Source organism: Eubalaena glacialis, chromosome 9 (genome assembly GCF_028564815.1).
Source record: "Eubalaena glacialis isolate mEubGla1 chromosome 9, mEubGla1.1.hap2.+ XY, whole genome shotgun sequence".
NCBI classification, from domain to species: Eukaryota; Metazoa; Chordata; class Mammalia; order Artiodactyla; family Balaenidae; genus Eubalaena; species Eubalaena glacialis.
Genome location: NC_083724.1, coordinates 6,976,161 through 6,993,900, shown reverse-complemented (window position 1 = coordinate 6,993,900; position 17,740 = coordinate 6,976,161). Strand labels below are relative to the sequence as shown.

The 17,740-nt window shown below is 47.3% G+C and overlaps 1 protein-coding gene across 1 annotated transcript in view; it reads left to right on the top strand.

Moving 5' to 3' along the window:
- Positions 1-17,113, top strand: part of GPR107 (G protein-coupled receptor 107) — a 73,471-nt gene extending 56,358 nt beyond the window's left edge. Inside the window, exons 17-18 of the mRNA XM_061199763.1 lie at positions 94-215; positions 14,054-17,113. Coding sequence (XP_061055746.1) covers positions 94-215; positions 14,054-14,150 — 219 coding nt within the window. The 3' untranslated portion in view covers positions 14,151-17,113. The remainder of the gene's footprint in view (positions 1-93; positions 216-14,053) is intronic.
- Positions 17,114-17,740: the final 627 nt, after the last annotated feature.

Sequence of the window (17,740 nt, the reverse complement as noted above, 5' to 3'; positions counted from 1 at the left end):
GTCGGGGGGAGGGGGTCAGTTTGTTTAGTTCCACTGCTTTCTGAAGAACAATATTCTAATCCCTTTATTTGGGGGTGGTTTTAAAATTTGCAGCTCCTGGATGAAATGGCCACGCTGGTGTTCTTTGTTCTAACGGGGTATAAGTTCCGTCCAGCTTCAGATAACCCCTACCTACAACTTTCTCAGGAAGAAGATGACTTGGAAATGGAATCTGTGTAAGAATCTCCTTTCTTCCCTCCCCTCCCTCGCCCCTTACGTAACTGAGAGCAGCGTGGTATGAACTGGAGCAGCTGCTCTCTGCAGTTTGTTGCTCCAGAGGTTGTCCCTCCCTTTTTAGCAGAAGGAAATGGACATGCAGGCCCCATGCTCTCATGTTCAGTTTGAGGTACAGTATCTACCAAGCATCGCTCAGTCTTTTCGGGGGAAGTAGAACTTGCCATTCTATTAAGCATCATTGGCGCCAGCTTCCAATAAGTTAGTGGCAAGAACTCGATATACTTGGCCAGTTCGAAACTACTGAGGATGGGCACCCAACTTCCTGCTGGGCCTGCCATTGGGAGCTTATGTCTGAAAATGTAATCATCCGAGTCATCTGTAAGTCTGCCAATTATCCTCGCACGTCCTTTATCATCAGGTAACTGAGTAGCTTTTCACAGCTAGCACAATGACTTGACCTATATCTGAGCATTAAAATGGGCTGTTCTGAGTCACAGGGTAAGTGACTCTAGGGTCCTATTTTCTGGGAAAGGGCAACCGTTTTCTAGAAAAGTGAATGGTGATTAAGAATACTTGCTTATTTTAAAAAAAGGAAGAATATTTGCTTGTTAACTGATGAACTCTGCTGGGCCAGGTCAGTAGATGAGTTTGATGATTAGCTTGTGGCTGTGTTTCTCCCTTCCTGTCCACTCTTTCGAGAGTGCTGCCTTCAGTGCAGGCGGCCTTTTCACCTTTCCCAGTTCGCAGGCTGAGCCTCGGCCCACGGCGGGCTCCGCTGGGCCGGCGGGCAGGTCAGGCAGCGTGGGATGTGCTCAGCTCCTGTGTGGGAACAGTAAATGGAAGCAGAGCCCCGAACAACAGCTCCCTGCTCAGAGGAAGAAGCCCCTTTTTTACAGAGAGTGGAGGGGAAAGCAGGAGAACCGTCAGATATGCCTTTTTTAGAAGTGGCATAATCTGAGCAAGTGACTGTTGGTTGAAGAGGCACAAGTGACAGTCACCTGGAGTTAAGTGTACATTCAGTTTTTACTGTGACTTGTTCAGGACCACATTTTATGAAATGCCTTGTTTCCTTTATTATTGTTTCCGGAAAGGAAAGTTCTTTTAAAATTGTTTAAATATAGAACAGAATATAGAATAGTTTTTTTATTTTTATTTTTTACTTGTGTTGCTTTTATTTATTTATTTATTTTAACATCTTTATTGGAGTATCATTGCTTTACAATGTTGTGTCAGTTTCTGCTGTATAACAAAGTGAATCAGCTATATGTATACATATGTCCCCAGATCTCCTCCCTCTTGCGTCTCCCTCCCACCCTCCCTATCCCACCCCTCTAGGTGGTCACAAAGCGCCGAGCTGATCTCCCTGTGCTATGCGGCTGCTTCCCACTAGCTATCTATTTTACATTTGGTAGTGTATATACGTCCATGCCACTCTCTCACTTCGTCCCAGTTTACCCTTCCCCCTCCCTGTGTCCTCAAGTCCATTCTCTACGTCAGCATCTTTATTCCTGCCCTACCCCTAGGTTCTTCAGAACCTTTTTTTTTTTTCTTTTAGATTCCATATATATGTGTTAGCATACGGTATTTGTTTTTCACTTTCTGATTTACTTCACTCTGTATGACAGACTCTAGGTCCATCCACCTCACTATAAATAACTCAATTTTATTTCTTTTTATGGCTGAGTAATATTCCACTGTATATATGTGCCACATCTTCTTTAACCATTCATCTTCTTTATCCATTCATCAATGGACACTTAGGTTGCTTCCATGTCCTGGCTATTGTAAATAGAGCTGCAATGAACATTGTGGTACTTAACTCTTTTTGAATTATGGTTCTCTTAGGGTGTATACCCAGTAGTGGGATTGCTGGGTCATATAGTAGTTCTATTTTTAGTTTTTTAAGGAACCTCCATATTGTTCTCCATAGTGGCTGTATCAATTTACATTCCCACCAACAGTGCAAGAGGGTTCCCTTTTCTCCACACCCTCTCCAGCATTTATTGTTTGTAGATTTTTTGATGATGGCCATTCTGACCGGTGTGAGGTGATACCTCATTGTAGTTTTGATTTGCATTTCTCTAATGATTAGTGATGTTGAGCATCCTTTCATCTGTTTCTTGGCAATCTGTATATCTTCTTTGGAGAAATGTCTATTTAGGTCTTCTGCCCAGTTTTGGATGGGGTTGTTTGTTTTTTTGATATTGAGCTGCATGAGCTGCTTGTAAATTTTGGAGATTAATCCTTTGTCAGTTGCTTCATTTGCAAATATTTTCTCCCATTCTGAGGGTTGTCTTTTCATCTTGTTTATGGTTTCCTTTGCTGTGCAAAAGCTTCATTAGGTCCCATTTGTTTATTTTTGTTTTTATTTCCATTTCTCTAGGAGGTGGGTCATAAAGGATCTTGCTGTGATTTATGTCATGGAGTGTTCTGCCTATGTTTCCCTCTAAGTTCTATAGTGTCTGGCCTTACATTTAGGACTTTAATCCATTTTGAGTTTATTTTTGTGTATGGTGTTAAGGAGTGTTCTAATTTCATTCTTTTACATGTACCTGTCCAGTTTTCCCAGCACCACTTATTGAAGAGGCTGTCTTTTCTCCATTGTATATTTCTGCCTCATTTATCAAAAATAAGGTGACCATATGTGCATGGGTTTATCTCTGGGCTTTCTATCCTGTTTGATTGATCTATATTTGTTTTTGTGCCAGTACCATACTGTCTTGACTACTGTAGCTTTGTAGTATGGTCTGAAGTCAGGGAGCCTGATTCCTCCTGCTCCATTTTTCTTTCTCAAGATTGCTTTGACTATTTGGGGTCTTTTGTGTTTCCATACAAATTGTGAAACTTTTTGTTCTATTTCTGTGAAAAATACCATTGGTAGTTTGATAGGGATTGCATGGAATCTGTAGATTGCTTTGGGTAGTATAGTCATTTTCACAGTGTAGATTCTTCCAGTCCAAGAACATGGTATATCTCTCCATCTGTTTGTATAATCTTTCATTTCTTTTTTTTTACATATGTGTTTTTTTGAATTTTATTTATTTTTTTATACAGCAGGTTGTTATTAGTTATCCATTTTATACATATTAGTGTATATGTATTAATTCCAATCTCCCAATTTAATTTCTTTCATCAGTGTCTTATAGTTTTCTGCATACAGGTCTTTTGTCTCCTTAGGTAGGTTTATTCCTAGGTATTTTATTCTTTTTGTTGCAGTGGTAAATGGGAGTATTTCCTTAATTTCTCTTTCAGATTTTTCATCATTAGTGGATAGGAATGCAAGAGATTTTCTGTGCATTAATTTTGTATCCTGCTACTTTACCAGATTCATTGATTAGCTCTAGTAGTTTTCTGGTAGCATCTCTAGGATTCTCTATGTATAGTATCATGTCATCTGCAAACAGTGACAGTTTTACTTCTTCTTTTCTGATTTGGATTCCTTTTATTTCTTTTTCTTTTCTGATTGCTGTGGCTAAAACTTCCAAAACTATGTTGAGTAATAGTGGTGAGAGTGGACAACCTTGTCTTGTTCCTGATCTTAGAGGAAATGGTTTCAGTTTTTCACCATTGAGAACAATGTTGGCTGTGGGTTTGTCATATATGGCCTTTATTATGTTGAGGTAAGTTCCCTCTATGCCTACTTTCTAGACGGTTTTTATCATAAATGGTGTTGAATTTTGTCGAAAGCTTTTTCTGCATCTATTGAGATGATCATATGGTTTTTCTCCTTCAATTTGTTAATATGGTTTATCACATTGATTTGCGTATATTGAAGAATCTTTGCATTCCTGGGATAAACCCCACTTGATCATGGTGTATGATCCTTTTAATGTGCTGTTGGATTCTGTTTGCTAGTATTTTGTTGAGGATTTTTGCATCTATGTTCATCAGTGATACTGGCCTGTAGTTTTCTTTCTTTGTGACATCTTTGTCTGGCTTTGGTATCAGAGTGATGGTGGCCTCATAGAATGAGTTTGGGAGTGTTCCTCCCTCTGCTGTATCTTGGAAGAGTTTGAGAAGGATAGGTGTTAGCTCTTCTCTAAATGTTAGATAGAATTCGCCTGTGAAGCCATCTGGTCCTGGACTTTTGTTTTTTGGAAGATTTTTAATCACAGTTTCAATTTCAGTGCTTATGATTGGTCTGTTTATATTTTCTATTTCTTCCTGGTTCAGTCTCGGAAGGTTGTGCATTTCTAAGAATTTGTCCATTTCTTCCAGGTTGTCCATTTTATTGACATATAGTTGCTTGTAGTAATCTCTCATGATCATCTGTATTTCTGCAGTGTCAGTTGTTACTTCTCCTTTTTCATTTCTAATTCTATTGATTTGAGTCTTCTCTCTTTTTTTCTTGATGAGTCTGGCTAATGGTTTATCAATTTTGTTTATCTTCTCAAAGAACCAACTTTTAGTTTTATTGATCTTTGCTATCGTTTCCTTCATTTCTTTTTCATTTATTTCTGATCTGATCTTTATGATTTCTTTCCTCCTGCTAACCTTGGGGTTTTTTTGTTTTTCTTTCTCTTAATTGCTTTAGGTGTAAGGTTTGGTTGTGTATTTGAGATGTTTCTTGTTTCTTGAGGTAGGATTGTATTGCTAACTTCCCTCTTAGAACTGCTTTTGCTGCATCCCATAGGTTTTGGGTTGTCGTGTTTTCATTGTCATTTGTTTCTAGGTATTTTTTGTTTTCCTCTTTGATTTCTTCAGTGATGTCTTGGTTATTTAGCCTCCATGTGTTTGTATTTTTTACAGATTTTTTCCTGTAGTTGATATCTAGTTTCATAGCGTTGTGGTCGGAAAAGCTACTTGATACGATTTCAATTTTCTTAAATTTACCAAGGCTTGATTTGTGACCCAAGATATCATCTATCCTGGAGAATGTTCCATGAGCACTTGAGAAGAAAGTGTATTCTGTTGTTTTTCGGTGGAATGTCCTATAAATATCAGTTAAGTCTATCTTGTTTAATGTATCATTTAAAGCTTGTGTTTCCTTATTTATTTTCATTTTGGATGATCTGTCCATTGGTGAAAGTGGGGTGTTAAAGTCCCCTACTATTGTGTTACTGTTAATTTCCCCTTTTATGGCTGTTAGCATTTGCCTTATGTGTTGAGGTGCTCCTATGTTAGGTGCATAAATATTTACAATTGTTATATCTTCTTGGTTTGATCCCTTGATCATTATGTAGTGTCCTTCTTTGTCTCTTGTAATAGTCTTTATTTTAAAGTCTGTTTTGTCTGATATAAGAATTGCTACTCCAGCTTTCTTCTGATTTCCATTTGCATGGAATATCTTTTTCCATCCCCTCACTTTCAGTCTGTATGTGTCCCTAGGTCTGAAGTGGGTCTCTTGTAGACAGCACATATACGGGTCTTGTTTTTGTCTCCATTCAGCCAGTCTGTGTCTTTTGGTTGGAGCATTTAATCCATTTACATTTAAGGTAATTATCGATATGTATGTTCCTATTACCATTTTCTTAATTGTTTTGGGTTTGTTATCGTAGGCCTTTTCCTTCTCTTGTGTTTCCTGCCTAGAGAAGTTCCTTTAGCATTTGTTGTAAAGCTCGTTTGGTAGTGCTGAATTCTCTTAGCTTTTACTTGTCTGTATAGGTTTTAATTTCTCCATCGAATCTGGATGAGATCCTTGCTGGGTAGAGTAATCTTGGTTGTAGGTTTTTCCCTTTCATCACTTTAGATATGTCCTGCCACTCCCTTCTGGCTTTCAGAGTTTCTGCTGAAAGATCAGCTGTTAACCTTATGGGGATTCCCTTGTATATTATTTGTTGTTTTTCCCTTGCTGCTTTTTTCTTTGTGTTTAATTTTTGATAGTTTGATGAATATGTGTCTTGGCGTGTTTCTCCTTGGATTTATCCTGTATGGGACTCTCTGCGCTTCCTGGACTTGATTGTCTATTTCCTTTCCCATATTAGGGAAGTTTTCAACTATAATCTCTTCAAATATTTTCTCAGTCCCTTTTTTTTCTCTTCTTCTTCTGCGACCCCTGTAATTCGAATGTTGGTGCGTTTAGTGTTGTCCCAGAGGTCTCTGAGATTGTCCTCAATTCTCTTCATTCTTTTTTCTTTCTTCTGCTTTGCGGTAGTTATTTCCACTATTTTATCTTCCAGGTCACTTATCCGTTCTTCTGCCTCGGTTATTCTGCTATTGATTCCTTCTAGAGAATTTTTGATGTCATTTATTGTGGTGTTCATCATTGTTTGTTTGCTCTTTAGTTCTTCTAGGTCGTTGTTAAACGTTTCTTGTATTTTCTCCATTCTGTTTCCAAGATTTTGGATCATCTTTACTATCAGTACTCTGAATTCTTTTTCAGGTAGACTGCCTATTTCCTCTTCATTTGTTTGGTCTGGTGGGTTTTTACCTTGCTCCTTCATCTGCTGTGTGTTTCTCTGTCTTCTCATTTTGCTTAACTTACTGTGTTTGGGGTCTCCTTTTCACATGCTGCAGGTTCGTAGTTCCTGTTGTTTTTGGTGTCTGCTCCCAATGGTTAAGGTTGGTTCAGTGGTTTGTGTAGGCTTCCTGGTAGAGGGGACTGGTGCCTGTTTTCTGGTGGATGAGGCTGGATCTTGTCTTTCTGGTGTGCAGGTCTGCGTCCGGTGGTGTGTTTTGGGGTGTCTGTGACCTTATTATGATTTTAGGCAGGCTCTCTGCTAATGGGTGGGGTTGTGTTCCTACCTTGCTAGTTGTTTGGCATAGGGTGTCTAGCACTGTCGCTTGCTGGTTGTTGAGTGGAGCTAGGTCTTAGCATTGAGATGGAGATCTCTGGGAGAGCTTTTGCTGTTTGATATTACATGGAGCCGGGAGGTCTCTGGTGGACCAATGTCTTGAACTCGGCTCTCCCACCTCAGAGGCACAGGCCTGACACCCGTCTGGAGCACCAAGACCCTGTCAGCCACGCGGCCTCTTAATAAATGTTTAAGTGTATAATACAGTGTTGCTAATTATAGCCACAGTGTTTTACAGCATATATATGGAACTTAATCATCTTGCATAATTGCTTTTTAAGACGTGCTCCCAGGCTGCCTTAAATCAAGATAGCCATTCCTTCTGTTAGGTCTCTCATTTGTGTAAATTTGTTTTCATGCTTCACGTTCACACACAAGTTGTTTAAACTAGTCATTTTAGTTTTCAGAAAAGCTTTCTAGTCACTTCTCCATTTCATTAGGGGCGTTTTCTGAGGTTCTGTCTTTTCTTTTGTTTGGAACATCGTCTTCGATGTCTTCATTCTGCTCGACTCTGTGTTGGTGTCTGTGCGTTAGATAAACAGCCCCCTCTCCCAGTCTTGAAGGAGGGGCCTCATGGAGGAGATGAGCCTCCTCCTTCAACCCTGCCCTGGCTCTTGGTTGTCTCGCAAACCTTTGTGGTCATCCAAGTGGCCTATTTTATTTTTAGTGGCTCCCGGTAGTTGAGGGTTTTCCTAGAACTATCAGTGTCCCGAAGGGAAGGATCTCAGGCAGCACCGAGATTCAGGCCGATTGGAAGCCAGACCCTCAGGCCAGAATAGTTTTTTTAAATTAAGGTTTATTTTGAAGACGTCTGAGTTCAATTTAAATGTCTGCCAATACCTTCCGAAGTAAGGTAATATTCAGAGACAATTGTCCTCATCAGATGGCTTAGAGAAATTTCTGGAATATTCACATCCGAAGAGTCCTTATTGATGAATGCCTTTGACTTAAATCTAACCAAAAAGTGCAACATTATTCTTTGTACATTTTTATTATATAGTTATAATGAACAGGCTTAGTTGGAAACAATTAAAATACTTACGCTGTTGGTAAAAAAATTAAAAAATAGAGTCCATCTGGTAAGCAGCAGCGTCGGGAAGTAACCTGAGACGTGGTGTATTTTTCCTTTCCCCTGCGGGGAGCCCTTTAGCTCAGCATTCCGTAACCGTTTAAGGCAGGGTTGCTCTGGGGTCATAGCGAGAAGCTGAATGGCTGGGTCCTAGCATCTTCCGCTTGACTGAAGTGTGATCAGTTGATGTTCTCCCCAGCAAGGCAGGCGTTCCTGTTCCCCACATCCTTTCCATCAGCCATTGCATCTAGAAGCGCAGATGCTTTGTTAAGATATGTTTGTCTCATTGGCAAAATTTTTAAAAATTTGTTCTGGTTTTTATTTCTCTCTGACAGTATTTGGTGGTAGTGGTAACGAAAACGCAAGAGGGCCTGTGTGTGTATGTTAAAATCAGGGGAGGAAAAGGGAAGAAGACAGACAGACCAGCAGTCCACTGGAGACTAGGGGGTGTGTGTTTTGTTCTTCTGGCAAGATTTGGGCAGGATGGGCAGTTGGAGCCAAGGTTGACCCTTGGGTTGCCTCAGCTTCTACTCCTGTTACCGGGGAAGAGCGCTCCGTGCTCTGTTCTCCGGGGTTGGCTGAGTGTGGGCCCTCCCGTAATGGTGACGTGACCGTCTCTTCTGTGACGGGAGGGCTGCACACATACCAGCTAGAGAGGGAGTCGGCCCAAATGAAGGTTTGCTTACAGGGGTGGCGGTGGTGTTCCCGGGAGCACCAGCCCAGATGAGCCTGTGAAAGACAAGTTGAGGAGCCACTGAGGCCAGGTGTCAGCAAGGCAGTTGTGCTGGGGTTTCTCTCTAGCTAAGAACTCGACTGTTGGGAAAGTTCTGTGAATGTATAAGATGTGACAGCAGCAGAGGCCTGAGGGGGAGGCTTCAGCCGTAGGTGAGGGTCGAGGCTCAGCAGCTTCTGGGACCGCCGAGCCCGGGCTGTCATCTCCCTCTTCTGCTCGGAAGTACTGTTCCTGGAGGGCCCTTCTTAAATCCTCCAGAAATAACCCAAACCAGAGACCAGCAGAGCCTCGCCTGTATTTTCTAGAAGGTCATGAGTGCTCTGTCATGCACACTGGAGGGTGCTTCCTGAAGGAGGGCGCTAGGTCTGATCCCCACCCAGGATATTAAGCACCTCTTTGTGCAAAGTATCAATAATAATGTTTATGCCTCGCACACCTAAGACGAATTCACACCCTTCTTAATATGACCTCTGCACCAGAACTCTGACCTGGGCCACGCGCTGACCTTGCCGACTGGGGTTCTGGGTAGCTTCTCATTCACCTCTTCTTACCTCCTCTGTCTGAAGCTGAGCTGCGGGAGGGCGGTGCATTGGGAAGTGAGTCTGGCCCAGGGTAGTGCATCTTCCCCGCCTCCAGCCTAGGCCTGCATGCAGTCCAGGCAGCTGCGCCCTCTGGGCCTGGGGAATGAGGGCGCCTTCTGAAGTAATGCTGACTTTCCATCTTTTTCTCCTTTTGTTCCTTTTGACATCTCTCTTTGGGCTAAAGCTCAGAGTGGCTTACTGATTTTGGTAACAGAATTTATCATAACAAAACCAGCAAGTTAAGTATTGGATGTAATTTCAGTTATCAGACTTACAGCCACCGCATGTGCTGTGCGTATCCTTGATGATCTGAATTATTTCTGCCATCTTGAGAAGCAGGAGTGGGAAGGGATTTGGTTTGGGTTCCAGGGCCCAGAAGCTGTCTCTCTGGAGTTCCCCTTCCAGAATGCCAGCTTCAGGGTTGCCGGTAACCTTTTACTACTTCCTGCATTCATGCAAGTGGGTAACCAATAAATGTAGAAACAGAGGTTGGAGACTAATAGAATTGTCTCTTAACCAAGCCTCTCTACATTTCAAGTCCAGAAATGGTTAGCATTTAGATTTAGTTTGGTTACAGAAACAGATGCATCCGTGTGCCACTTCGGCCCAGGCCACAGTTGACGGCAGTCTCGTGTGGCAGAAGGAGCAGTGGGGACCCGAAGCCCCCTTTCTCGTCTTTCCCGTATTCATCAGGCCCTGTTGGTTGCAAACACGAGACTCAGGCCTCGACAAGGAAAAGAGAGGTCACCACATAGGGGTAGAAGGAAAGCGGGAGGCAGCTGGGTCCGTCCGCTCCCCCCGTCTCTGCTGGAGCCCCCCCTCCTCTGGGCACCTCTCTGCTCCACTGTCTTCTCCATCCGCCACGCTCCCCTGGACTCATCCCCCTGGGAGCACCTCTGTCGGCTTAGCACTGTTGCCCCTTGCCTCAGACCGGCTCAGGAGCTGCTGACCCTTGGGCCAGTGTCCACTTGAAGTCAGGAGTGGCCACCTCGGCTCAGAAAAGTTGAGCAGGCCCTGGGGGCAGGACAGCTTCTGCTAGAAACAGCGTGGGACCTGGCAGCCAGAGAGGCTGGCTTGGCCCGGGCACCGAGTCTACTCGTGCTGCTGTGAGCGCTCTGTCGGCCCTACAGGTGGTTCCGGACACCAGCCGGTGCCGAATCCCCCAGTCTCCTACGGGAACAACGTGACAGAGTGTAGACAGCGCTGCGATAGAGGTGTGTGTCTGGAGCCACAGAAAGGCATCTCAGCAGTGGGGGCGAGAAGGAGCTGGTCAGGCAGGGCAGGAATGGGCAGAGGCAGGAAGGGCAGGCCTTGCCCTCTGGGGACCGGTCTCTCCCCGCCTGGGGGGCTCCGGGGGCTGCGCCTGCATTCGCGCCCCTGGGGTTTGAGTTTAGACTGAAAATCACCGCTGCTCGGTGCTTGACCTGAGCTTTGCCTGGCGTCTTTCTGCGCCACAGGGACGGCCTCTGCGCAGGTGTGTGTAGTGCGAGGTGCTGCTCCGAGGACGGCTCTTCGGCTGTTTGTCCCCCTTCAGTGTTTGTACTGAAACCAGGACACGCAGGGAGGGGTGTGTGGAGCTGTGAAGTTGCCAAAGCGCCGCCTCCTGCCCTGGAGGTTCCCGGGCGTCAGTCTGACCACAGTCTCCTCCTCTGTCTCCTCCACCTGGCGTCCCTCTCACTTCCCAGAGATTTCACTGGGGAGCCAGGGCGCAGCGCCCGTCCAGCCTCACGCCACATCCATCATCGCCGGCTCCGCCCGTGCCGCCCTTCTGTGCCCGCGCACCCCTCACTCCGCAGCCGGGGGACTCCCGCTCAGCCGCTTCTCGCCCGGGGTGCCTCCGCTCCGCTCACTGACCGCTCCCCAGTCTCCAGCCCCCTTGCCTGTCCTGAGCTTCGGGTCCCTCTGTCCACCTGCCCACCGTCACCCCAAGCTTGCCTCTCCCCTGCATACCCTGTGGGCTTCGGCATCCACCCACCCAGTCGCTGTCAGCAGAATATGGGTCTTGGCCTAAATGCCTCCCTCTCCCTCGGCCTGTGTGGGGCGAGTGACCGCGTCTTGGAGGCTTAACGTCGCGTCTCCCGCCCTCTCCCCGCTTTATCCTGGCGCCCTGCCCTCGTGTGGCCGATGTCCTCACCTCCCGTCTTCTCCCCTTCCCGTCCATTCTCCTCAGCCGCCCGAATCACCTGTAGACTGTTTTTTAAGAGGGTGCCCTGGCTCCTCCCCGGAGACTAGATTCTGAATGTTGGGGGTTCAGGTGTCTCTGTGCTTTTTTAACTCTCCTGGATCCTGCTGGAGCCAGGCCCGAGAACCCAGGTATAAGAGTCACATCCACCCCGGTGACACGGCACGGAAGGCCGTCCACAGCCCCACCCGCCCACCCTCGACTCTCCTGCCACGTTCCTTCACCAGCAGCTTCTTAGCACTCCCCGACTGTCGGGGAGCTTTCTTGTGTTTCCTCCATGCCTTTGCTTGTTAGATTTCTTTTCAGAAACTCCCCTGCCCTCCTCCCACTCCTCCATCTTGCTCCTCCTCGTCTTTGAATACAGGCTTCAAAGCGGCCCCCAGCGCCCCCCCCCCCAGCAGAGGTGACTCTTCTCACCCCAAGCCGTCGTCACACCTGCGCCCTGGAACTCCTGTCCTGTCTGTGTGAAGTGGCTCTGCGTGTCTGTCTGGAAGACCGTCCCTTCTGCTGGGCAGTGGGCTCCCTGGGAACACCAGTTCCAGCTCTCTGTCCTTGCCCCAGGCCTGGCATGACAGAGTGAACGTTGTTTTCTCAGTTGGGCCGCCATCTGGCAAGGAGTATTTCCTTAGGGAAAGAAAGGGAGCAAAGGTTTTTCCCAAGCCTGCTCTCCGAGCCGTCCTCGGGTGACGGTGCCTGTGCTCTGCCCTCAGCGTCCGCACGGGTTGAGCTCCTCCTTGTCCTTTTTAACCTGGGGCAGTAGCCACAGATCCACTGGCTGTTGCCAGGAGTGTTTCTGGAAGACTCGAGGTTGTATTTCTTCCCTTACGTCAACAGGTTTGGAGGCGCATAGGGGTGGCTCTGCTGGGGCTGGAAAGGCTTGTGGTGCCCGTGTCCTAGTCTGGAGAAGGTCCCTTTAGAAGCTGCCCTGGGTGCATGGATTTCTCCTGGGAGAAGTGTGAGCGCTTCCCGGTGAGGTCAGGCCCGAGGTGGGCACCGGCTGGCAGGAAGTGATGCTAGGTTCTCTCAGATGCAGTGTTCCCTTTGTTTGGGGGCTGCATTTATACTCACCCACAGCCTCTGCAGGGATCCCTCAGTTCCCACAAGAACCACCTACCTGCAGCATACTTTGTCCTGACTTTACCAGAAGTACAGATAACGCGTGAGTCCAAAGGACTCTTGTTTGAGAAAAGCCCCAACTCTGGGGGGGACTGGATGGCGTTGGGGCTTGGTCACAGCAGCTGCGTGGCGGCAGGAGAGAAGGGAGAAAAAACTTTCTCTCCTTACTCAAATAAAATAACTTATCTACTGTTAGGTCTAGGTGGACAAACTCTAGATGTCACATGTAGCGCCACTGAGTCGCCATTTGTAAGTAACAGGATTTGGGAGTTGGTGGGGGGGATAGGTAGGGTCCTTGGAGAGAGTCTATTGGAATGATTGATTGAATTTATTTTACTGATTAGGAAATTCCTGTTGGTCCACGATGGAGGAACATAGGTGCCTCCTTGCTTCCTAGAGTCCTTAGGGAGATGCTGGGCCAGGGGTGTTTGTTTCTAACACTTTATTTTGTAGAACAGTTTTAGGTTCATAACATTGAACAAAATTGAACAGAGGGTACAGATACTTCGCATATGCCCCTGCCCCACACACGCATAGCTTCCTCCATTATCAGCATCCCCTGTCCGCAATAGGACATTGCTTACAATTGATGAGCCTCTATCGACTTATTATCATCCAGAGCCCGTAGTTTACAGTAGGGCTCACTCCTGGTGTTGCACACTGTGTGGGTTTGGACAGGTGTGTGCCTACCATTTTATAATAGAATCACACAGAGTCATTTTGCTGCCCTGAAAATCCCCTGTGCTCCGCCTACCAGGTGGAGTTCAGTATCTGCTTGGTGTTTCCTGCTACGGAGCCACTCAATTGCATCATGGATACCCAGATCCTTAGACTCTGTCTAGCTCACATTTTGTGAGGCAAGAGGCTGTCTTCTCATAGACCCCCACCTTCTCAGGAGATGTCGTGAGTCACTCTCTGTCTCTAACAGTCAAAGAATCTGTGGGCCCAGAAAGTTCCTCCAAACCTGTGGTTCTGTCCCAGGACTCAGAAATGATCCACTGTGGCTGGTTAGTGTAAATGTCTACAGCTGATTAGCTTTTTTTTCAGAATGTTAATTATGACACAGATACTGGTGTCATAATTGTGACTAGTGTATATATGTAACATAAAAATTGGTGACAAAAAGAAAGAGATGAATGCTGGTTGTGATAACAGCTGGTATGTAGTGACTGGGCACGATGGAGAATCTCGTTTTTCCCTCACGACAGTTCTGGAAAGTGGGGACTGTGTTTCTGCTGCAGCACAGAGAGGTCACGTGACTTGGGCAGGCTTACACAGCATGCAAAGAGCGGGTCAGGATTTGAACCCAGGTGTGTCTGATTCCAGAGCCAACACCCTTTACCCCTGGCTGCCACTGTGCTGTGGTGAAGACGGCCTTTTACTTTAAGACTGAGGTTTTTCCTCTTTTTTTCCCTCATTCAGAGTGACCACGTCAGGGGTGATGGAGAATATGAAGAAAGTCAAGAAGGTGACCAACGGCTCAGTGGAGCCGCAGGGTGAGTGGGAAGGCAGTGCATGATGGAGCAGCTCCGAGGCGGCACTGTCAAAGGAAACAATTGATTCATAGTCCTGTTGGTCAGCGAGAGAGGTCGGCCCCTCCCGACGGTGACACCGCAGAGCACGTGGCTGGGAGCAAATTACCACGGAAGCCGAACTTTTCACTCTTTTCTGGAAGCCGGATCTGTGGCTAGTGATAGGCAGCTAGAATTCTCCTTCAGGTGGGAGTGCTGGGTAGGGGGTGTAAGAGAAGGAGGGTAAAAGGAAGACTTTGTTTTTAATCTCTATTATTTTAAATTGGGAACTCTTCAGGTAGGTGCAGTTGTGACCCAGTGTGTAGCAGCGGAATGTTGGTGGATGGGGCATGGCGGGTGGCGGTGTGTCTGCAGCCGTTCAGGGCATGGGAAGGGGCTTTAGGAAACGAGCAGATGTCGAGTGGGGCACGGGGGCTCACAAAGAAGGGAGCGGCGAGCATCGCTGCCGATGAGATCAGGTTATTTTAGAAATAAAACGAGTGAGATCAGGTTATTTTAGAAAGCAAAGTCAAAACCCAATTTAGTATTAAGAACCTGCCCCAGGATTTCCGGCCCTGAATGTCGCCCCAGACCTTCATCCCGGATTCTGAAAGTGACCAGGAACAACGGTCGTCCGAGGGCTGCGGTGTCAAGAGTCAAGGCCCTGGTGGTGGCAAATGGTTCTCTTGACTGAAGTGTGTTGTGTTACCTAATGGATGGACGGAAGTGTGTTTTTAAGCTCGAAAAGCCGCCTCCTGTAGGATTTCCCTGAACATCTGGTTCCCCCGACGGCCCAGAGCAGCACCATCTCTGGCGGCCCTCTCTTCTCGCAGCTGCATCTATTTTGTGTGATCAGAATACGGGGAAACGGGAAGGACTTTTCCTTAAGGAGCAGCTGGGGGCAGAAAGGATAATGTTGAAGCAAATCCTTAAGGCAAATCGTCATCATGACAAAGCTTTTCCTGTACCCAGGTAGGACTTCTAAAGGGAGGAATGAAGCAGACCTTGTCCCTGTATTCCAAGAGTAAGTATGCGAAGAAGATGAGGGTGATTAAACAGGTTTACTCTCGGGGTGTGGGGATGATGAGATCTTTCACAGAAGCTCAGTGAGGTTCCCTTCCAAACTTTCAGAGCTTGGAGAGGAACACGGATAGCTTGCCAGAGGTGAACAGTATTGCAGCTCGTAGCCAAGTCATCTGAGTAGTGGGACAAGCTCAGAAGGTTCACTGTGATGGAGGGCATAGCAGGGCTTACCGCTCATTTCCTACTAAGGCTTTGGCTTCCAGAGCCTGAGCTGGGGACTGAAACACTGCATCAGGCAAGCTCCCTGGAGCGTGGGGTCCCGGTCGGGCGGGGTAGCTCCCGGTGCCCATGTGCGTCAGGAGCCCGAGCCCCACCCGACCTCCTGGCCTGCCTCCTGGGTGCTGGATGGTGACGGTAGCTGGTGGTTATTCTCTTACCTCTAGCTTGGAAGGGTCGATCAGAAGCCACAAGATTTAGGGGTGCCGCTCAGTATGCCCGGTTTGGGAACCTGAAGTGTCTTTACTCAGAAAACAGTTGTTTTCCCTCTCCTGTACCATTGTCACTTCCTAAATGGCCAGTGAGGAAGCAAGTGTCCTTTTTATGCACTTCGATGAGCCCTCTGTGCTCTGCCCAGTGCCACCTCCACAGGGGCTCGGTCCTGGCTGAGTGAGGAGGAAGAGCCAGCATCTTCCAAGGCCGCTGCTGCCCATCTCTCCGCAGATATCTTAGGGAAGGGTTCGTGTGTCTTCCCATCTTCAGGACCAAGGGAATATGCCCCAAGTATTCATCTAAGGGCCTTTTTTTGGCTTTTAAGTAATCTTGGAGCTGTGTGACAGGAGAAGGAAGTGGCAGGGAGGACGGGAGTATTTTTCAGACTTTGTTTTCCTGATGTGAACACCATCCCAGTGATTAAGAAATATGTCTCATACTGTGTCCAAAACTCCCTTTGGTGCTTCCCTCCGAGGGACGTGTTTGCTGTTTGTCCTGCAAGCAGATGTTCTCGACTAGGCCGTAGACCTCTTGGCAAGAACCAAAGGTTTGAGGAAACACACACACACCCCACGAAAGGTTCTCCACGGAGGTGTCCTCACTTCATGTGCTGGAAGCGGGGAAGCGAGTGAATGAAGATGAGGGTGTGCATGTGGGCTGGCACCGGCCCCTGCTCAGCCCTCCTGCTCTGAGGTCCCCGGGCCCCAGCCGTCACAGGAGGGCATGAGCCAGAGGGCTGGGCTTCTCTGTGGTGCCGGGTGGTCTTCAAATCCCACGCGGCACCTCTAGGCTCACAGAATGGCTGAGAGGCTGCAGTTTTACAGTCCTGACCCTTCTGTAACCGGAAGTTACAGATGAGATAAGGTAGTGGATTAGAAATAAAGGCAGGCCGCAGGCTTCCTAACAAACGGGTCGTCTGCCCACGTCCTATATTTTAACTGGCAGAAGGTTTAAAGGCAGGCCGCTGATCAAGAGAAATCAAAACCCCAGCCCAAGATTGGGAAAATAGGTGGTAGTTCAAGTTTTTACAAAATTATTTAAGCTCTTCATCCTGTTCCGCAAAAATTTGTTCTCTTTCTCTATGACTTGATGGCTGTGAGCAGCATTCAGCTCTACTCTTGAGTAAAGATGACTGATGGGGGTCTAAAGCCAAGTTGCTTCCCCAGCTGACAGCTCGCTTCCTGCAGCCCGATTTTCACCGTCCGCCTGGGCCCGTGGCGATGCAGTGTGTGAGTGGGTAAGCGCGCTCAGTGTTGCAGGGATCGGTGCGCAGCATAGAACGATCGGCGGTATTTATAGCTTCGCCCTGTGCTGCTGCTCCCCGTTGCTGCCTGCGCGAAATATACATACTTCCTCTGAGCATCCGGCCGTGGGCTGGAAGTGCCGCTGCCTGTGAAACTTCAGGAAGTGAAGGGTCTGTTTTCCTTTAATAAAGTGTGTGTGTTTTGCTGGAAAATTACTTCTTGGACCACAAGAACCATCACTGATCTCTTAATCCCGGCTCTTAACAGTGGCCAGAGACTCCATCAGCCTGTTTCTTGGTCCCGCAGTACTTTAACATTTTAGCAGCAGTGCCTCCACTGAATATGCCTGCTGGCTCCTTCTCTTGTAAAGAGAAGCTTGCTCTAGTGTAAAAGATGGTTTCTCAGATCATAGCCTGAGTCAGTTCAGTTTTCTTTCAAGAAACCACTTTAGAGTAAAATTTCCAGTTTTTTTTTCCCCTGGACATGTCCGGCCAGCCAAGGCGGCACCCAGTCTCTTCATAAGTCCACTCCACGGGGCTGTCATGGCAAGGCGTCCACTCCCTCATTGTGATCTCGCCACAGGATGCTCTCCTCCCCCCTCCCTCTTCCCCGTCTCCCTCCTCCTTCCCTCTCCACCCTTCCTCCTCCCCCCTCCCTCTTCCCCCTCCTCCTTCCCTCTCCCCCTCTTCCTCCTCCCCCTCCTCCCCCTCCTCCTTCCCCTCCTTCCTCCCCCTCCTCCTTCCCTCTCCCCCTCTTCCTCCTCCCCCTCCTCCTTCCCCTCCTCCCCTCCTCCCCCTCCCCACTCCCTCCTCCTCCTTTCCCCTCCCCCTCCTCCTCCCCCC